We start from the raw sequence: 21453 nt of genomic DNA, 5'->3' as shown, positions 1-21453 counted from the left end.
ACATCCCTCGCGGCACCAACAGCTTCGCGTTCCCTTGCTTTCCTGTCAGCCTGTCTCCTTCTGGACGGTGAGAATCAGAGCCTGTTCTGTGTTTGTACTCCCAGCAGCAAGCACAGTGCCTGTCAAAAAGCAGAGCTTCCACGTTGATTACATGGAGTTTAATTTATGACACATACAATCCTAGTTTTCTTTTTAAACAGTTTACAACCCACACTTACATCAAACAGGCCTCTTCTCTTTCCCCTCGGGGTGATTAAGGGTGGAAGCTCCAGAGTCCGTAGGACTTGGTTAAGTTATGTGGCCTAAGGCAAGTTACTCAGCTTCTCTGTGTCCCAAGCTATAAAATGGGTATAATAACGGCGCTTATTTCATGTGGCTTTTCTTCATTCAGTTAAATGAGCTAAGTCAAGCCCCTAGAGCACTCGTGGGAAGTAACAGCAGGAGCAGTGGCAGATTTGGTCACGGCAAGAGCGTGTGGTGCGGGGACAGAGCAAGGACTATGAAACTGAGCAGAATCACTACCGACCGTCCCTGGGCCTGGGGTACAGCAGCTCCTTTCTCTGCCTCAGCTTCCTCATCTGGAAAGTGGGGCTACTAAATTGCACATAGCTTTCGGAAGACAAACGAAAGGATGTGAGTAGGGCATTTAGAAGGAGTCCCTGTCCAGAAGGGGCCAGGTAGAGCCTTCCCTGCCCTGTGGACCTCCTGCATTGTAGGGAGCAAACAAATGCCTCTTTGGCATCCTGACCTGATGCCAGGTGGATCCTGTTGGAGCTCTGGGCCCTGGGGACAAAGTGGCCAGAGGAAATCCCTTGGCTTCTTTCCCATGGGCTCTGTCCCCCGAATGATAGAAATCCTTTCCACCACAGGTTTGTGTGAAATTCCTCCATGAACTCCCAACCCAACCTCTGACCAAACAGAAATGACATGATCCAACAGTCAGAAGAGCAGATTTTTTTATTTGGTATTATTTTGTTTATCTGAGCATCATCAGACAGTGACTTATTCTAAGTAAAATAATTTCCCAGCGAAAAGTCTTCTCAAATATACTCTTCTGACCATTTTATGCAGAAGGCAAAGGACACAGTTTACTATTTCTGAAGGCGCTGAGACATCCGTATGAATGTGAGCCACAGTGCTGTCCTCAAAGACCTCTGAGCCAGGCTGGACTTTCAGTCCTATTACCAAACGCCCACCGAGGGCTGTGCCTCTGAAGCTCCTCTTGCTGCTCATTTCCTGCCAACAGCTGCTGCTCTGTGCACGGCCCCGGCTTCTCTGAGTCTAGTCTTGGCCCCGAGGCAGCTCCAGCCTCACTTGGGAAAACAGCGTGTGTGTGCCCTGCAGCAGCTACCGTCTTGTCTTCAGAGACTTTTTTCCTCAGTCCAGTTCTAACCATGTGACACGTGGTCACAAATGCTAGGAGTCTCCTCACACCCATCTGAAACCGCCCGGGAAGTTTTTACTGAGCACCTGGCCTGGCCAGGCCCTGCGCTCCAGGAAGAAGACTCTAATCCAGATACATTCCCGCGCCCATGCCCGCTTGCGATCTTCTCACACTGCCCTGTGCGTCGCATGCTGGGCATCTTGCTAACATGCAGCTTCTGATTCTGGGTCTCAGGTGGGGCCTGAGAGTCTGCATCTCTAAAAAGTTCCCAGGTGAGGCCCCTGCCGCTGGCACTGTGGTCCTTGTGTTGGAGCATCAGGGCTTTAGCAGGATGTACAGATGCAAACGTCTTTAGTGGCCAGGAAGGTGACGGACCAAGCAGAGCCCAAGCATGTGGAAGTGTCGGGGAAATGGTGGGGATCGCCCCCTGGACCAGGCTTGCGTTGCCTAAAGGCCTGCTGCAGTTACAGTAAAAGCATTGTTCTGCCCCCGAAGAAACAGCCGCAAGCCGAGTTCAGCCCTCCCCATCTTGCTCAAGAATCCAGGATCTCAGGTATTTTGTAGGTAAACTAATCCGGTCACACACAAGTCCTTCCATAACCTCCCAGAGAGCAATTGACCTGTAGGGCTGACTACTTACAGGAGAAGGTGGCTTGTCCCCTTGTTGAGAAGACCTGCTTAGAACAGGTTCTGCCACTTCCCAGTGGCAGGAATTTGAGAGGAAGGAGAGTGTGAGTGCACGCACGTGTGGGTCCCCACGCTGTTCTAGTATTAGACGCAATTTTGTTCATTCTCCTCAGCCTTGCACAGCTGGTCATTGGCCTCATTTTACAAAGGAGGAAACTAGGCTTCAAGAAGTTAACTTGGTCACAGTGACCCAGGTACTATGTGACGAAGTGGGGACTCCAACTCGGGTCTGTCAGCCTCCAAAGCCCTCTTTGAATAATATAACAGCCACTGTACATGCCAGGCACACTCATTAGTTCTAATCTTACAGAGAGGCTGCACAGTAGGTATCATTATTCCTGCCTAACAGTTCAGTCAACTGAGGCTCAGAGGTTAAGTAACCCACCCAAGGACACAGAGTGGCGGAGCCAGGGTGTGAGCCCTGCCCGAACTGACATGTCCCCTGTGCCCCCTGCAGGCCAAGACAGGGGGTAGCTGGTGTCTGGGCTCCAGCCCCAGGGGTGGTTCGTGTATGGGGGAGGGGTGGCCAGAAGTGGGATTTCAGTGGCCCCTGTCCTTTCGAATTCCTGACAACCGGATATGGGCATTCTGAGCCAGGTGTGACACTGCCATTTCCTAACTTCACACCCGTCCTGCTGGGGACATGTCCCGAGTTCTTCTAATACTGAAGCCACCAACGTGAGGGCTATGGGATGCGGCAGAATGTGCACCTGCCTGTTGGAGCCCACGGGGCTGCGTCTCAGGCAGGGCTTGATGGCTATTGGGAGCACAGGCTTTAATTTCTTTCCCCTTTGTCTCATCCCTGAAAAGTATGTGATGTGAGAGGAGAGAAGTTGCAAGAAGCATGAATATCTAAAACGTTTTGTTTAACTCAGCATATACAAGGTGTCCCTTTTATGATCCGATATAAACAAGGCTTGGGGGGGAAGTGTCTACGGCTTATGATTTCTATATGATGGATGAAGTTGAGATAACCTTTTCTCTGCAGCAACACACACATGCACACACATATATTCACACATGCACACATATGCGTGTATGGGCACATCTGCAAGAGAGCAAGACTTGCTCCAAATTGCCCTCAGGAACCTGGCCCATTCACCCTGGGCTCTTCTCTTGCTTCGGACTCCAAATCTAGTCTCCTGGCGAGGCCTGGGCAGGATAACGAGCTCAGTGGCAGGCAGTGCCCCTCCTGGCTGGCGCCTGTGCTCAGGGCAGGGTGGGAGCCAGGGGACGCTGGGAAGGCTGGAGTCCTTGGGCCCCAGGCTCCAATGGTAGGTGTTCCAGCACTTTGATTGGAGGAGGTTTTGTTTAGCTCAGCAAATGTCTCCCAGGAAAAAACTTTTCCCAGGCTTGATTTAATACTGACCCCAAACGACTTGAACCAGACAGGCAAGAAGGATAGCTATAATAGAGCAGTTAGGACTACAATATGCTTACAACAAAGGCAAAGGAGCACAGCTTTTTGGTGATTGGCTTTTCCCTGCATACCTGCTTGATGGCTTCACACACCTGGCTCCCCGAGCTCCTGGAGGCTTTTTGTCTTAGTGGCTGTGCTGAGCTTGTGCTCGGGTCCGCCCAGGCTGCTGTCCTGTCGGCTGCAGTGCGGCTGCAGAGTCCCTCGCAGGACACCCCTGTCAGCCGAGGGCTCATCACTGCGGCTTGTGAGCAGGAGCAACAGGGTTGGTGCTCGGTTCTTAGAAGCGGCCTTCTTATTTCCTTCCCACTTTACGTGGAGAGAGGCGACATGTGGGCATCATCGTGAATTGAGGGGCGGGCTTCAAAGCAGTCTATATTTTACTGTCACATCACCCTTGCTTCTGGGTCCACTAAGGTTGTTAGGAAAGGCCGGTGCCTCAGTTTCCTAGCTGGGGTCTTCCTCCCACCTTCATGCTGGCTCAGTGACCAGATTCTCCTGCCCCGGGGGCCAAGGGACAGGCCGAAGGACTAGATGGGACAGCAAAGAGGGCAGAATGCTGGCCACTACTTCAGCCTTACTGCTGTTTGCAAAGATCATTAAAGGTGGAAGGGTCCTGCAAGCGTATCTCAGTCTAGCCTTTCGTTGTACAGAGAAGGGTCCGAGGGGCCGCCCCTTGCGGCAGGGCAGATAGATGTGAGGGCCTTGGACCCAGCCCTCAGGTGGCGTCGTCCATTTTCTGTGACTTGGTTCAGCTTCTTTCTGAGCCTCCATTTTCTCATCTATGCAGCGAGGATAACACTGCCTTCCTAGTTCCTTGTGGGGTCAACTGGGCTAATCAAGCCTTCACCATGGGAGCGATTAGTAGGTGTTCAGGTAATGTTAGCGTTTTTATCTCTTCCCTCATTCTCTTTCCCATGTGGTATCTAGTTCCCCAAACAGATAATTTTCCCCACTAGGCTATCCTTTCCTGGAGGTCAGGGACCCCAGTAACTCTTCTCAGTTTTCTCAGCACCCACCACAGTGCCTGGCGCCTACCGAGGAGATTTCAGCTGACCGATGCCAGGCGATGCTTCGGGGACTCCCAGGCATGAGATCCCCTGGGAGCAGAGGCCCGGCCCCAGGGAGGCCCCTCCCAGTGGGCACGCCAGCGACAGCGTAGCCGGTTCCACAGAAGCACGGGAGCCATGAGGAGGTTTCGGGGACTTTTATTTTTCCACTTTATTTTTTAAAAGCCAGTAAAGATGGGCAAACGCTCGGTCCCTTTTGGGCTGCATTTATCTGGTCAGCCTCCCCCGCCTCCCCCAGCCCTCCCACCTGCCAGTAGCTCCGGGTCACCTGGGATGGCAGACACCGCCCTACTGACCAGTGCCCCGCCCAGCATCAGCTCCGGGCCGGCAGGGGCCCAAGGAAATGAAGGGCTGGGGTCCCGTGCCAGCCCGGGTGCGGCTCCTCCCTGCAGAGGCCTCTCCCTTCCGGCGGGCACTGGTGTTGGCGGAGCAGGGAACTCTGAGGTTCCTTCCAGCCCTGCTGTCCGCCCCTCTCTCCGGGTGGTCCTCGCCTCAGCACCCAAGAAAGCTCGGGTGGGTGGCTCTGGGGCGCAGCATGGCTGCTAGGATTCTCTCATCTTTTCTCTGCCTCTGCCTACAACCTCGTCTTCTCCAGCTGCCGGCGGCTTGCGGTCGCTCCTTGTCTCGGGGAATCCCCACCCGGAGTGAAAAGGAGAAAGGAGGCCGGGGGACTGTACCCTCAGGGGAGTGATCCTTGAGTTTGGGTGTCAGGGGCGTTTCTTCTTGGCTGGGACCCACTTCCCCTCCCTGGGGTGGCTTTTCTCCAGCCTGGCCCTTCCAGTGGGATCCTTCCCCTGCCCAGGTCTGGACAGGCCACCGTTTTCTCCCGCGGTCAGCCAGCATCCCTCCCTGGGCCCCGGGCCCTGGCTTCCCAGCTCCCGGAGCAGAAGGGAGCCCCTTGCCCAGGGCAGCTGCCTCCCTGGGGGAAGCCCCCGTGGCTGGACCACAGTGGCATGGCTGGGACCCCACAGGCAGTTTCCTGGCTGCAGAGCCTGGTCATTTTCATCTGCCTGTGCACTTCGCAATCTGCGAGCTGTCAGGGCAAGGCCCCAGCCCCCGGAGATGCAAGATGGCAGAGAGGGTGCCAGGTCTGGGGACCAGTTTGTGGCTCCCTCTTTGTTCCCTCCTCCCTTAGCCAGGCTGGCCTTCACCACCACTTCTGTCTCCTCCTCCTCCTCCTCCTCCTCCTCCTCCTCCTCGTCCCAGTGCCCTCCCCCTCCCTCCTCCGCAGCCCCCAGGTGAGCGCTGTGCCCCAGTCCCCCTAGCAGCGGGGAGGGGCGGGGCTGCAGTCTGCCTCCCGGGATGCGGACGGCGGGCCGGTCGGCGGAGCGGCGCGCCGGGCGTCAGACGCTGTGCGCGCCCAGACTGAGCACCGAGAAGGCGGCGCGGTGCTTGCGGAGCAGCAGCCGGATCTTCTCGTCGTCCGAGTCGGGGTCCAGCGGCTTGTTGTACTCGTCGTCCTCGTTCTCCGAGGCCGCGCGGTCCGCGCCCGCGCCCGCGCCGCCAGGGGCCCGGGGCGTGGAGGACGAGGGCTCCAGGGCGCTCTTCTTCCGCCACTTGGTCCTTCGGTTCTGGAACCACACCTGGAACGACGAGGACTCTGAGGATCATGCACACCCAGCACACACAGGGCCCCTTTTGAGGAGGGTGACTCCCCTCGGTGGCAAGTACACTCAATCCTTATTTTTATAATAAATAGGCGGCTTACTAATAGAGTGAGCTGTAATATTCGCACGACCTTTTAGGGGAGGGGACAATAAAAAATTAATATTGTGAGTGCAGCAGTCCTTTTGGAGGCGGGCTGGCCAAAACTCGTACCTGTGCCTACAGTCTTTACCCCACAGAACACCATCACCAACTGTCTCTGTATTTATTTATACCACATGCAGGAGAGAAGTTTAAACACTGAAGTGGCATGTGCCCTGCCCCTCGGAGTTCACCTTCTTTCTACGCTGCCATCTGGGCACTTGGGTGGAAGATGCTGGGATGGCCCCCCAGAGGGGGGGGCGGGGGGGGGGCGGCGGGGGCGGGGGCTGGGGCGGGGGGGGGAGGGAAGGGAGCGGCAGCAGGAGCTCAAGATTCGCCTACTTTTACCACAGTCCCTCACTGAACTTCACTAAAAACTGTCCCATTAATTATAAAAATAATATATTTTCAATGTTTGAGGTAGTTGAAGAGCACAGAAAAGTGCCTAAAGCAGAAAAACATGCCACATCGTTTCGGTCCATTTAGGTTCGGCAGCGGCAGACCTCAGTGGCTGGAGAGCTGGGGCCCTGAGCAGAGCCCAGGCCTGAGTCCCAACCTTCCCCTGCACTGCCCTTTCCTCTGAAACCTGTCACCATGTCACAGAGCCGGGCAGTTCCAGCATAGCTCAAAGCTTTCTTCCTTGGTGCCCCTGCACCCGAAGTCCCTCAGGAGAGATCGAGCATCAGAGTTGCCCAAGTTGTCCCCAGGAGCCTGAGGAGGCAGAAGCCCGGTTACTGATCTCAGGCTCTGTGGTGTGCGGCAGCGGGAGTCTCGAAGGCCTCCTGCCTCTGGTATCCCATCCAAACTTCCTTGGAGAAGGAGCAGGCATTATCTTCACTTTAAAGTTTGATAAACCAAGGCCAGCTCCCTCTGCCAGCTGATAGAAGAAGCCGGAACCCGGTCCTAATCGGGCCCAGAGGCTGCCTCCTGATCTGAGTCAGAGGCTGCCATCATCAGCGCTTGAAATTTCTGGCCCAGACCATGCAAGGGGGCGGGGGGGCGGGGTGCAAGAGGCTGGAGGCCCACAGATCGGGGTTGGATTCCCACCTGTGCAGGTACCAGCCAGGTGGCCAGGAGCGAGAGGCTGTTCTTTCATTCGTGAATCCCATCTTAAGGTTGCTGTGAGGGTTAAATCAGGTTCTACAAATAAGGCCCTCAAACTCGGGCTTATTCTCGACAGTCACTTTTTGGTGCAGGAAACTACCACAGTCTAGGGCTGGGCAGACAGGCAGCGCCCAAACAGCAGGAGCTGCTGGGAGCGCAAGGCCACCCCTCTCCCACCGGGGGCAGGGCGGGGCGGGGGTGCATCCTGTCCTTCCGGCTCCTCACTGCTGGGCAGACACCTCCAGCACACACTCACCTTGACCTGCGACTCGGTCATCCCCAGTGAGTACGCCAGCCTTGCCCTCTCAGGGCCAGCTAAGTACTTGGTCTGCTCAAAGGTCTTCTCCAGGGCAAAGATCTGGTGTCCCGTGAAGGTGGGCCGAGTGTGCTTTTTCTTGTGGATGCTGTCGCTCAGGGGGTCCGGGGCTGGCGGGAGGAAGGACGAGCACAGTGAGCTGGTGAGTGGGCGCCAGCCCGGCCCTGCCTCTCCCCTAGGGCGCACCCCCTCCTGCGGAGAAGCCCTGCATTTGGGGTGGGCGGGTCATGACACCTCTCACACGAGCAGCGTCCCTGACAGTCTGACCATAGTGACTTTGACCTCCATGTGGGTGGGCAGACACCTGCTGAGAAGGCACCTGCCCCAAGTTACAGCTACTTACAGAGGGAGCTGAGGACCCGCCTGGGACACATGCCTCTCTGACTGATGTTCTTACTCAGCGATGCTGCCTTCCCCCAGGGGCAAGAGGACTTTCCTCTTGGACACAGGGACCCAAAGAAATGGATTAGGCACCTTCCACCAACAATCAGGGTCCAAGGGGCCTGGGAATTCTCCCGCTCCTGAATTCTTTGTTCTTAGGATCCCATTTTCCAGGTCTCCAGAAACCAGAGCCTAAAGCCCCAAGCTACTGTTTTCCTTTTTCACCAGGCCTGGGAGTCATCCACCCTGCAGAGTACAGACACAGAGGCTTAGGACCTGACGCTCTGCCCAGCCACAGCGGCTCGTTAGGAAGGGGCTGGGCTGGAGGGCGGCGGGGATCAAGGGACGCAGAATGCCCCGCTCACAGCATCCTGATGGCCCGTGCCCTGCCTCCGTGTGTTACAGATGAGGACACTGAGGCACAGAAAGGGGAAGAGACCTCCCAAGAGACCATCACCTTCAGTCCTCTCTTCCTTTGCTGACTTTCTTAGACATCTTCCTGTGTGTGAATGGGCACCAGGATTGACGAGCAGGAGTGTGGAGAAGGTGTGTGTTTGGTGTTGGTGGGGGGGATGGAGGAGAGAGAGGCGAGGGGAAGAGACTGCTTGAGGCCCAAAGCACCCCTCAAACCAGGTTATAAAATAAGTCCCAAGAGATGGGGTCTCCATCCCCAGGGAACTCGCTGTGTTTCAGGTGGAGTGAGGGGGGACAGGCGTGCGACCCCCGGGAGCTGTGCGGCAGAGGGAGGCCCCACCGCAGCTGGCAGCCCCGTGTTTAGACAGGAGCGGAGGCTCCCCTGCCCCTTCGTGGCACAGGGATGGCTCCCGCAGCTGCCGTCCCTCTCGCAGCTGCTTCCCAGGTCAGCCTCACCTGTTTGTGCGTGTCCTGCCCCTCCTCCAACCCCTGAGAACTAGCATCCTGGGCCAGTTCTCTGTAGCGTGAAGAGAGCCCCCGCCACAGCTACAGCCAGGTAGCTGCTCCTGGGGACTAAGCAGTTGTCGCTGCTACTACTGATGCAACCTTAAGGAGGGCGGTAGGAAGCAAGCCCCCTCGATGGCAGGCGGGGCTGCAATGGAGTCAGTGTACATTCGGGGTCCCTCAGTGGTCCAGGGCATGAGTGGGCTCCCCAGGAAGGTGATGCTGTGGCAGCTGCTCCTCACTGGGGACAGCATTTGCCCGCTTTGGGTGAAGACGTGGTTTCCGAGGGGAGAAGTAAGGTGAGCTGCCAGCTGGACCCTACACCAGGTGGGTGTGGGCTATGTGGTCTTCCCCAGACTTAAGAGACTCCCAGGTCTCCTCAGGGGCAGCTGAGGTGGCAGCTGGTGAGGGGTGGAAAGTGGGGGGAAGATGCCCTGTCTAAGCAAGATGGGGTGGTGTGTGGAGGGGTGGAACCTGCTCTGAACCCAGCCAAGAGATGGGCCCAGGCGCCTGAGCTTCCAGCTGTCCGATGGAGGCTGAGGAGAGGTGGGCGGCGGGTGTGGGCCCCGCTGTGACTTGTCCCCTTATGGCACCTCCTCCTCCCCGATCCGGAGGTTCCCTGTACTCACTGTTGCTGCACTGCCGCCCGCCTCGCCAGTCCTGGCCCGTGTCTGCCCAGCAGTTCCGGGTCCGGGTGGGGTACTCATTCCCAGCCTTGGAAAAATTCCCCACCTGGGGGCCATAGTAGACCCCCTGGGAACCCAGTCCACCAAAGCCTGCCACGTGGGGGTAGCTGGAGAGCAGGCTGCTGTTCGGCGTGGCCACGGGCCTGCTCAGGATGTCTGTGATGCCGTGGGGGGTCCCGGCAGCCAGCTGGGGGCCCAGCCCCGGGGGGCTGAGCTTGTAGAAGGAGTTCTGCACGGAGTACTGGCACACGGGGGCCTTCATCTCTGAGAACTGAGCCAGCGGCGTGTTGTTCAGCAGAAACGTCCCTTGCAGGTTGGACTCCATGTTCCTCGGGTCAGGGTGAGGGAAGGCAGGAAGCCCAAATGCAGGCCCCTAAATCCTGAGACCCTGTGCTCGGGTCCAGAATCCCATGGCAGGTTCGGAGGGTGAAAAGCACCCGAGCCCCAGACCGCCCTCCCACCTAAGGCATCGACCCAGCCCCTGCCTAGGAAGTGGCACCCACGTCAGCTGCTCGGAAGTCAGGTGCTCCGGGGCAGGTGAAAGGCCTCGCCCGTGCCCCTTCCCTCTCTCCCTGCCGGGCCTGGAGAAAGGCGGTCGTCCCCCACACCTCAGCTCAGACCCCTCCTCTGCCTCTGAGTCTGGGGACCCTTCATAAGAAGTTTTAAGTTCAGAGAAGCAACATTTCCCTGATAAAGATATGGCCCATTAGAATACAGACCAGAGACTGGCTGAGCTCCACCAGCTGCCTCGCCATTGGTTGAAATCCACATGGGCCTCACATTGGCTTTTCCTAGACAAATTGCACTTTGAAAGATTGACTGTAAAATCAGCCAGGGTGTGTGTGTGTGTGTGTGTGTGTGTGTGTGTGTGTGTGTGACAGAGAGAGAGAGAGAGAGAGAGAGAGAACACGCGTGCGCGCGTGCACTCTCTGGAAGCTCTGTTCATTCTCAGAGGGTCCACCTGCTTGTGGTCCCCCTGCTACAGCATCTAAGGAAAAGGTGGGTGGGTGAGGGGTCCTGGAGGCTCCTGAGGCAGCTGCTGGCAGTCAGTCACAGTTCTTGCAGCTGCTCCCCTGAAGGCGAGGAGGCCCCGCTCAGGGGTCGCTGTCCCAAGGTGCTCAGTCACTCAGGCGTGCAGATGCCCAAGCCTCCGTGGCAGTGTGCGATCTGAGCGTGGATGCCCACCTCCCTCCTCCATGCCGGGATGGGTAAGTTGGGAGGCTGGGCTTTGGGGAGGGGGATTGCAAATCCCTGTGACTGGCCGGAGAGCCTGGGGTTGGGAGCCTACCAGGCAGACTGGGGCAGCTCTGGGCACACTGGGTATGCGCTCTTCCTGCCTCTGCCTCTGGGCCACCTGCCCTGACCCCCTCGGTCTTCCCGTGCTCTCCACCAAGGAAACATTTGTGCCTTTGCCGGGGTAATTGCCATATCCTGTCTCGCTTGCACCTGGGTTGCAAATCTTTGATGGCAGAGATGGCTGTTGATTCAGCAGTGGTTCCCTGTGCTGAGCGCTTGGTTGGCACTCTGTGGATTTTTGATGGATGAAACTAGATTGAATCGCAGAGCACCCATATGCCTTTTTTTTTTTCCCTCCTGAATTTTTACAATATACATGGCTTTTCTGGGAGCTTTCATTTGACACACAGTGAAATAGCGGTAAATAACTTGGGCTATTTCTGCATGGGGCAGCATCCATTCTTGAAGTTTTTGTGTTTTGTCTTTTTAACGGTAATCAGCATGCCACTGGCCTGAACTGGCAAAATGGCAGGAAAGGTAGTGACTGCCAGGCGTGTGGACTCCTGTCCCTCCTCTACCGGGCCGCCCAACACCCTTCTTGAGCAGGCTGTGGGCTCCTGGGCTCGCTGAGCCACGCTCTCTGTAGCGTAAATGTAGTTTAATGCAAGAAAGACCTCACAAAGCCTGTGTGTGGACACTGTTTTGCTAGAAGTTTGGGTTAAACACAAGTAAAAAGGTTCTCATCCATCTGAGCTGGCTGTGCTACCATGCTGCTATTTTGGGAAACTGAATTCTGAATCCTGGAGTTGTCCCGCAGCCCCATCCAGGCAGCTGTGTTTCTGAACCCGCGCTTTTGGAAGCCCTACGGGCCACGCGGCTGCAGAGCCCTGGCTGGCCCCTTGGTCCGGGGGCTTTTCTGAAACTGAGAGAGAAGCTTCAGAGTGAGGCCTGGGGGTATTCCTGGGACCCTGCAAATGTGACTTTGTCACCCAGCAATGATGGGAATGTATGAGGAAGAAAAGCTGCAGCAAATGGTTAGGTTCTCATTTAAAGCCATGCTTGACAAGGGCATTCACGTTTTGGGATGCCGGGATGACACACTGGAGACCTTTTAACAAGTACTTAATCCACCCTCCCCCCTTTGACAGATGAGGAAACGGAGGACAGCTTGATGGCCAGCCCTGCACGCAGTGTTAGGAACTAATTGCTAGGAACAGGGTGATTTTCTCGAAAGTTCTTCAACTTTGAATGGCATTGAGTGCCAAGGCCAGCCACCTTCACAGGGAGCACTAGGGGGTCCCCGTGAGCATATACCAGCTGTGGCCTTGGCCGTGACCCTGGTGGTTTGGGGTGTCCTCCTCCGCCTTGGACTTGCCCCCATCTCGTGGTAATCATTAGGTGGGGCGGGAATCAGCTCTACCGCCTCAGGGGTGGGGGACCTTCTCCCAGCGTGGGTGGTCCTGACTGGGGGCGGGGGACTGTCCAGGTTTCCGGAGGTGGTTGTCTCCCTGGCTGCAGAGCACCCTTCTGACGGGTCCCGCCCCCAGGCTTCACTCCCGCCTCAGCACCTCAAACTCCCAAAGGACGAGCCAAAAAGGACAGATAAGAGCCCTGTGCCATGAGTCAATTTCTTTATTAATTTTGACATTTGTTCAGCTGGTGTAGGGAGAATGGTCTATACATCAGAGTGGGCAAGGGGAATTCTCTCCCGATTACAGAGCATGTGGGAGAGAGTCAAGAAAAGATTTATTTTCATAACAATTAGAAAAATCAAGGTAATTCCAAAACTTCTAAAAAGCGTCTAATGTGCAGACTGCAGCATTCTCTAGGCATCGTGTGGAGACCCCAAACTCCTCCCCTAACAGCTCCTACTAGCAACCGCAGCGGGCAGCCATGCCGCCGAGGGCCCGGGCCGCGGGGGCCAAGCAGCCATGCCGTACGGAGCGGAAGGTGCCAAAGCATAGGCCGGGGCCGCGGGTCGCGCGGGGCTCTGCGAGGGGCTACTGGGGGCGGCTGCAGCGGCGGCCTGGGACAGGAAGGTACAGGATCCGGGCGGGAGGCGGGCCCTGCGCCTGTCTTCCTGGGGCCAAGCGGCCTCGCCGGGGGTGCCCGGGGGCGGGCGCGCGCTCCCGCCGAGCCTCACCGCCGGCAGCGGAGCAGCTCTGCGCTCCTGCCCCGCCGGGAGGGCCGGGGCCGCGCTTGCTCGGCACAGCCCTGGGGGCCTGAGGCCACCAAGTCGGCCTTTGCCTCCCGTGCTGGCCCCTCTGAAAGCAAAAGCGAAACTGCCCGGACCAACAGGAGCGCCTAGGCCCGGCCGGCGGGGGCTCCGCGGCGCCCAGGCTGCCCTCTCGGCTGGGCCGTCCCCATGCCCCGCTCCGTCGGGACCTGTGCAGCCGGCGACAGGCACCAGGGCCGTGGGCGCTATGACACTGAGGGAGCTTCTGTGCTACTTGGAAGGTGTGAATGTGTTCTGAGGACACGTCAGAAGAGTGGCAGGGAGGAAGGTGACTGGACACCCACGAACTGCGGCTCTGGGACAGCCAGCAGAGCCTGCCAGTCTCTCTCTGGCCCTGGAGGGCGCCCGCCGCGCAGGGCGGGGCCGGATTGTGCTGATTCGGGCCTCCCTCTGCCGGAGGCTCTAGTGTAACTTTAAGGCTCTTCCCTGGTGGCACCGAGGCGAGGAACTGCCAGCTGTCGGTTTCCTTCCTGCTCTGACCCGGGGCCTGGCCTAGAGGGCTCTCCTTCCCAGCCTCGGGCCTCCTGGTGGTCTGCTGCACTCGCTTCCTCCGGCTCTCCCTCCCCGGGGCTTGTCAGGAGTGGGCCCCTCCCCCGTCTCTCCGGGTGGGGCGGAGGGGCTTGGTCAGAGTGGGGGCCCTGAGGCTGCCCAGCCTAGGCCCCCCATCCTGCGGGCTGCCTGGACTTAGAGCACCAAGTTCGCTCTGGGAGACCTTGGGGGTTGTGGCTGACTTCTGAGAACCCGCAGATACATTCACCAGCCCTACTCCCTTCCTCTTTCACTGAAAGACAGGCTGTAGCTCCTTCTCCCGCAGCTTGGAGAAGTCCTCAGGAGCTGAGCTGTTAGTGCTTTGCACATACTGCTAAAGTGTTTCTATTGGTTTGCATAGTATTTATTATTTTTCATATACACAAGGCTGATTACTGTACAGTTTACACTTTGAACACAGACTATGATATAAGTGCTTGAAGATATAGAAAAACCTCTTCTCTATTGAACATGCTGGTGCAATCCTGGGACAGCCACCAACTGAGAGAGAAGACCCTTTCAGATGGGGCGCTGGCTCCCTTTGAGCCCTACAGCTAAGCCTGGGGTCCTCACTTCAGATTCTTAAGTCCCTAACACAAGGGACCCCGAATGCACTCTAAAGGTAATGATTTTTTCCATTGGAAGATGATTAATACTGAAACTGGCAGAGAGAGAGAGAGAGAGAGACAACATAAAAAAAAAAAAATCCAGTTTATCCACAGGAGATTCTATACAGCTTCGGACATCACAGTAAAATCTGTGTGTATACTCAGTAGAGGGGAGAGGTGCCTCTGTGTGTGTGTGTGTGTGTGTGTGTGTGTGTGTGTCCTCAATGTCATGAAGAGCGTTCTGGGGGAGCAGTCCGCTGGGGATGGGGAGGAGACTGTCACCAATGGAATGGAGGTGTGTGTGGGTAGGGAAGGCTGGCAGATGAGGACAAGGATTAAGGTGCTGAACTGATTTCATGCCTAGTTCTCTTTTTTTTTTCTTTCCAGGAAGCCCACATGGATTTCTTACAGATGAGGTTGAAAAAATAAGTACCCTGTAACAAGTCAAAATTAAAAGGATTTAAAAAAATACATCCTCCCCAGCCACAAAGAGCCCTTGTTCACTTCTGTCGTCATGCGCTCTCTTGCGCGTGCTTTCTATCCCTCTCTCTCTCTCTCCCCCCTTCTTGCTGCTTTTGTCCTGATTCCCGACAGAGACAGAGATCCGTTGTCAGTTGTCGCTAGAGGCAGGATTGAGGACTGTAGGTCATGCGTCTACAGTCAGTCGTTCATGCGATTATGAGACTAAAGGAAGTCCCTTACGGAGATCAGGCCGTTAGCCTAGAGGAACGTGTGCGCCACTGTGCGGCCCTCCTGTCCAGCTCTCCTCCCGTGTGCATGGCGGAGTGTGTGGAGTTCAAGGGTTGGGTGTCGAGGTGTGATCCTGAGGGACACAAAGAGAGAAGGAGACACTTAGAATTTATAGGTGCAATTCCCAGCAAAAACCCTAAATTCTGAGTTTTGTGCTGGTTGCTCAGGGAGGGTCTGATTCAGGAAAAGCAGGCTCCGCAAGCAAGGTGATGAGCAGAAAGGTGTTGAGCTCGGAGCCCCTGACCTTCCTGAGATACCAGCCGTCCTTCCCCTGCTTCCCAGCCCAGAGGCTGCCTCTCCGAGGTGACTGACCTGGCCTTTACTAGGTCCTGGCCAGGTGAGTGAACCCCCAGGAAACCCTCCTGTGTGGGTGCTCTGTGCCTCACGGAGGAGGTGCACGCCTCACCCATGCCTATGAAGTCGCCTGGGGAGAAATCTCCCAGAGTAGATCTTGTACCCACAAAAGAGGCCATGATTGCGACCCAGGGCTTGTGCCAAGAGAGAGGCGAAGCTACGCTGCGGTCTGCTGTGTGCCGGCCCAGGGTGCCAGAGATGGAGCAGACAAGACCACGGCCTCAGGAGCTCGCGGCCTCAAGGGGTGACAGTGCCTCTTCAGCCCTGGTCCAAAGGGTCTTTTGGTCAGGTGCCTTTAGCTCCCTGCCTTCGTTCGGGGCTCTCCTGGCTCTGACGCCTTGTGTCCTCCTCTCTGCTGACGTCCTGCCCCCACCCTCAAGACCTCTCCTCCACAAAGCCTCCCTAACTCCGGCTTACTCTTGTTTCTCTCCTCACCGCTCTGGAAACTCTTCCCTCCTGCCACTGCCTTTTATACACGGCAGTCATATACTGTGGTTAAGAGCGAGAATTCTGAAGCCAGATTGCCCAAGTTCATATCCTGTCTCTGCCAATTTCCTCTGTGTAACCTTAGTCAAATTACTCTCTGTGACTTAGTTTCCTCTGCTATAAAAGGAAGGCAATAAGAAGGATGCACCTCATTAGATTGTTGTGATGTTTAAAAGAGCTAATGAGCCCCAACTGGTGTGGTTGGGCGTCGTCCCACAAAGCAAAAAGTGCAAAAAAGTCACAGGTTCAATCCCTGGTCAGGGCACATGCCTACGTTGTGGGTTTGATCCCAGTTGGGGGCGGGTGTGAGAGGCAACCAATCAATATGTCTCTCTCACATCGATGTTTCTCTCCCTCTCTTTCTCCTTCCCTTCCCCTCTCTCTAATAAGTAAATCAATAGATATTTAAAAAAAATAAAAGAGCTAAAGATATATAAAGTGCTTTGGACAGAGCGTGGTACATGAATGTGACTATAAATGGGCTCTCTGGAAATGCTACTGTCCTCGCCTGCCTTTCCCTTCTCGTGTCTGCATTCTTCCCCGGTGGTAGCAGCCTTGCTCTTCCCAGCGGTCCCCGCCCTGCCCACCCCAGTGCGAAGCATACCTCAGATAAAATCTTGAGCCTGGGGAAGACGGACTACGATCTCTCACCCACTCTTCTGCCCAGGCAGGGAGCAGATGAGAAAGTTCAAGGCTAAGAGAGAATCCTGTGGTAACTGCTCATTTCCTCTTTGGGTCAACTGGGCGCGCAAGAGGAGCAGAGACAGGTCCAGTGGGCGCGCCCAGGGAGCAGCAGGGGCAGGGCCAGAATGCCGGCCTCCTGGCTGCCTCCGGTTTCCTTCCTCAGTCCTGCACCGCTTCGCCTGGGTGGCCCTGGAGAAAGGTCTCACCCTACAGAGAGCTTGGAAAATGGCCCTACTGCACTTCGTGGCTGCACTGGGCAGGTCCTTTTCCTCTGCTCCCCCTCTGTGCCTTCCCACCTGTTCCCACCCTCTGCCCAGTGTCTGCGGCTCTTTCCTCTTTCCCCAGCACCGGACTCCAATATACCTGCAATGTCTGGGAGTGAGGCTGGACTGTAACTTAAAACAGCCAAATAAAACACAACCCCTCACCTCCCTACCCCTTCCCATTGAGATTGTTAAGCTTTAACCTTAATAAAATATTCTGTGGTTAGAGGTAACACAAGACTGACAACCACCATGTCTGAATGGGAAGTGTCTCTTAAAAAGGAAAACAAAACAAAATAAAAAACCCAGAAGCCTTTCCATGCTGCAGCTTCCGGAGAGTCTCCAGAAGGCGGAGCCACGTAGCTGCAGAGGACCGCCAACGACCAGAGCCCTGTTCCGGCCCCTGCTCGTAGCCTTCCAGCCGCCCTGCTCCGTGCTGTCTCTCATAACAGCACGGACACCCTTACTCTTGGACCTAAATACTTGGCCCAAAGCAGAACTCACCAGCTGTTACGGTCTACCTCAGACAATCAGGCCTTGACCAAAGAGCAAGCATTTAGCTTCTTAAAAACTACCAGGAAGCACGCTTCTCACACCTGCCAGGCCATAGATGCCAAATTCTTCCCAAGGTAGGAGTGATTGTGGGGACATCAGAAGGGGCGGTTGGGGGCTACTCAGTCCTCACCAGGGGCGGGGGCGTTCTGCCCTTTGTGGGGGTGTTCCGTATCTCTGAACAAACTATAACCATCATTCCTTTCAGCTCTCCTTTTAAATATAAAGTCTACGACTGTACCACATCACCTCTAGGAGGTTTGTAAGAGAAAACCACAATCAGCCATCAAAACTCACTTTTCCGTATGCATAGAAATCACTTGAGGAGCTGAGGCAGAAGCCAGAGTGCCGGGATATTAATTCAGTAGGTTGGGGGCAGGGCCCAGGACTCTGCATTTTAACCAGACTCTCAGAAGACTGAGTTACAGGGATGTGGAAAACACTTTGAGAAACAGTGGGTTAGAACTCGACAATTCATCAAGCCCTTTACAAACATAAACTCATCGATCACCATAACCACCCTGTAAGGGGAGTATCTGTGGCACTGCTATGTTCTGGCTAAGGAACCTGAGGCTTCAGAAGATCAATTGCCTTGCCCTGGTCACACTACAAATAAGATCTGCAATGGACTGACAGCCAGAATACACATGTTCCCTACCCTCACAACAGTCCTCACAGCTACCCTGATTCTTTTTAAACCTTTTTATCGAAGTGTAGCACACATTCAGAAGGGACTATCGTCAGCCTCCCTTGAGGAGGAGGACACTCAGGGCTGTTAAATGACTTGTGAAAGGTAATACAACATGCAAATTGGACAGCCAGGTCTCATCTAGACTCCCAAGCCCCAGCTTTCACCCTTTGTGAAATACATAGAGTTGATTCTTGTTACCCACAGTAATGTTCTAAATAGTCACCATGAACGCTGGATTAGCCAATACTGAACCATGGCTCCTAAGGAAAATACAGCATCAGGTGCCTGCCAGCCTCTGACTACGATATTTTTGTTAACTAGTGAATACCTAAGCTGGTTCTATGTGTGTTTTCTGTTTAAAGCCACCTTCTCTAGATATCATTGCTTCACTAAGATTGAATGCATGGCCAATAGTGCTCCAACTCATGCCTGAATGAAGCTTATCAAACACACGTATGTTCTCCATAAGGCACATCACAGGCTTCCTGCACTTAGGAACTCTAGGCAGCTCTTTCAGCACTAGTCTTGGAGGCTAAAACAGCAAAAGCCATAGACAGCCCAAAAAGGCAAAAAAAAAAAATCAACCCATGGCATTAATAGACTGCAAAAAAGACACTTGTTTACAGTCTGAGAGCTGAAACAAGGGGGCAGAGTGCCTTGTTTGACCTCCGCTGGGAGCGTGCACACAGGGCGACTCAGATTCCTCACCCCTGTGCGTGCGCCGTGAGTGACCACGGAAGTGCGGTGAGTGTTGGTTTGAGGGTTAAGTAAATGTGAGTTAGCAGCTGACTCTGCTCGTAGGAAATCCACAAATAATGAAGGCTGAGTGGGTGGCAGCCTTAAGGACCAGCGAGCTCTCCTCTCCTTCACCCTCTCCTCTGCAGCCTGCCTTGCTGGGGGTGGGGGAGGGCACGGCAGGCCTGCCTCAGCGTGGGCTCCCCCGCTACTGGCCCCGCCACACGCTTCCCTGGCCTCCCCTTGGCAGAGGCCCCAGCACTGCGCTGGAGCCGGGCTGCCCTGGATGCCTGACACCCAAGCTCAGTGGTCTGGACTCACATCCCCTGTGGGTGGTGCAGGGAGGTCATTGACAGAAAATCTAAAAGATAAAAATTCCTAGGCCCTGCCCGTCTCCCCAGGCTGGCTTGTGGGCTGCCTCTCTCCCGTGCGGGAATGCCGGGAGAACCCCAGCCCAACACAAGCTGAAACTGAAAGTCCCCACCATCAGGAACACAGGGCAGGAGGGCGTACTTTTGCTTCCACTCTGCTTTTTCTAATTATTTGCGCATTTGGATTGTTCCCAGGACTGATCACAGCTAATTTCCTAAACCAGCAGCCTGGCAGGACTCCCTGGCAGCACCAGGGTTAACACTGTGACCTCCTTAAGCTGCTGAAGAGTCAGGTCTAATTTTATCCTATCACTGGATCTGCCAGTCCTCTCTTTTGCCCAAGTGCTGAGGTATGTTGGGAAGCCCAGAGTCAGCACTTCTGGTGGCTGGGGAGCGGAGGCAGCAGCCCTGCTTTTTGCTGGATGCAGAAAGCCAGAGCTGGCTTGCCGCTCAGCCCAGAGCCAGGCCCTGGGGGGTGAAAAATGGCAACAACCCGGTTAGTGCTGTGCTGGGACCACAGTGCTTCCTCGCTTCCTGCCGACTCCCACCCCGATGCATCCTGTACTGAGCTGCCCCGAGCTGGGCACAGTGAAGAGCCTCGGGGCAGCTCAGTACAGGATCCCTCAGGGAGGACGAGGTCAGAGCTGGCCGCTGAAGCCCCCAGCACCGCGTGGCCCACAGGAGAGCTTCGCCGCTCCATCTTCACGGCCCTCCTTCGCTACACATCACCGCACACCCCGGCTTCTCAGCCCCGCGGCCCCATGCTCACTCACGCATGCTCACGCACAGCCCCCCTGACTTGTCGGGAAAATTCCATGCACCCCTGGGCCTGTTCACTTCGCCCTTTCCTAGAAAGCAGGAGAGCGACAGGTTTTAAGAACCACCAAGGAGAATGGAGGCCTTGCGTGGCTGGGCACTTCTGAAGGGTTCCGGCTTCAAAGGGCGGTACAGTTCTAAGTCTGTCACCGTTGGAGCCCTTCCTAGGGACATGGGTTGGAACAGCACAGCCTAGACAGACTCAGGTCCCCTCTCTGATGCCCTCTTCCAGATCCCTGTTGCTTGGTTTCCAAGAGAACATTACTATTGAGATTACCAAGCACTTTCACTCATCCAAGCATTTTCAGCTCTATATTTTTGCACTTCCTGAGAGGTAGGTCAGCAGATACTGATGATCCTGTTGTCTTGATGAGGAAATCGAAACTCATGAGAATCTATGCCTCAGGACCACAGCTGTTCATCCTGCACCATGCTGGGGAGAGGGGCGGGGTGAGGGGGGGAGCAGCCACTGCCAGGACCAGCCACTCCACGAAGAGCAAGCCATGCAGAAAGGGTGCAGAAAGACCGCGTTACCTCCAAAGAGGCCACTGGGGGGGGTGCTCGAGGTCACTGTTTCCCCCTTTTCAGGCTTGCCCGCTTCACTATCTGAGCCCCTTTCCTGCCCTCTATCAGGTCTGGCTGCAGGCTACTCCCTCTTGGCTCCACCTGGAGACAGCAGTAGAGACAGAACACAGGACAGATCGCACAGAGAGACAGGCAACAGGGAGGCAAGAGAACGAAAGGCGTCATTTGGAGGCCGTGGGAACAGTGCCTCCTGGGGGGAGGAGGGCTCGAGGCGGGGCCCCGAGCGGCAGCACAGTGCAGACTGAAATCCAGAGTGGGCTGGTGCGGAGGTGAGCAGCAGGGACAGGCGCCAGGCCACTCGGGGGAGCGAGGGCCTCAGAGGCCGCGGCCACCGCAGTACCTTGACGTGTTTCATAAAGTAATCAATATCGGCTTCCAACTCCCTAGGATCTTCCGGGGGCCCCTCAACAATCACCTCCTCATGCTCCTGGGTGTCATCGGCACCAGATGAGTCTATCTGCCGAACAACTTTGCGAATGATCTGGAAGAGAGAGAAGGGAGAGAGGGCTGGTGAGGCCATCAAGACACAACTTGAAAAGTGCAGGTCCCCGGGAATGATGTTGGGGGAGAGGCAGCCTTTGTCCTAAAGTGGCAAGAACAGGGACGGGTTTCTCACTCCCGCCACTGTGTGGAAACACTCGCACTGGACAGTCTCAGAGGGACTAGAACTTGCAGAGGGGCCTTAGCAGGTTTTTAATGACCCAGGCTCGACCACGCACGACTTCTATCTAGCTCACAGCATCTCCTCTGTGTTTTTTTGGTATCAGTGGAAGTCTACGCTGTCTTGCTGCCTTCCTCCGACGCCTGCAAGCTCCTGAGGGTAGAGGACATCTCTTCTTTTCAACTACA

At 55.8% G+C, this 21453-nt stretch overlaps 2 protein-coding genes across 7 annotated transcripts in view; both read right to left on the bottom strand.

Moving 5' to 3' along the window:
* Positions 1–5901: 5901 nt before the first annotated feature.
* On the bottom strand, positions 5902–10034 carry NKX6-3 (NK6 homeobox 3). Its single transcript, XM_054565975.1, has 3 exons — positions 9653–10034; positions 7665–7834; positions 5902–6141 (listed from the first exon to the last, which is right to left on the bottom strand). Exons 1-3 carry the CDS (start codon positions 10032–10034, stop codon positions 5902–5904), a joined length of 792 nt encoding a protein of 263 aa, XP_054421950.1.
* Positions 10035–14051: 4017 nt separating this feature from the next.
* Positions 14052–21453, bottom strand: part of ANK1 (ankyrin 1) — a 193438-nt gene continuing 186036 nt past the window's right edge. For all 6 annotated transcript variants that reach the window (XM_054565964.1, XM_054565965.1, XM_054565968.1 and 3 more), the window contains 3 exons: positions 21020–21085; positions 20554–20685; positions 14052–15140 (listed from right to left, as the gene is read on the bottom strand). In XM_054565964.1, coding sequence (XP_054421939.1) covers positions 20587–20685; positions 21020–21085 — 165 coding nt within the window. In that variant the 3' untranslated portion in view covers positions 14052–15140; positions 20554–20586. The remainder of the gene's footprint in view (positions 15141–20553; positions 20686–21019; positions 21086–21453) is intronic.

This window comes from Pteronotus mesoamericanus, unplaced genomic scaffold (genome assembly GCF_021234165.1).
Source record: "Pteronotus mesoamericanus isolate MK-2021 breed Mesoamerican mustached bat unplaced genomic scaffold, CSHL_Meso_final contig_169, whole genome shotgun sequence".
In the NCBI taxonomy this organism is placed as follows: Eukaryota; Metazoa; Chordata; class Mammalia; order Chiroptera; family Mormoopidae; genus Pteronotus; species Pteronotus mesoamericanus.
The sequence above is the reverse complement of the archived record's forward strand: the minus strand, read 5'-3'. Positions and strand labels throughout refer to the sequence as shown.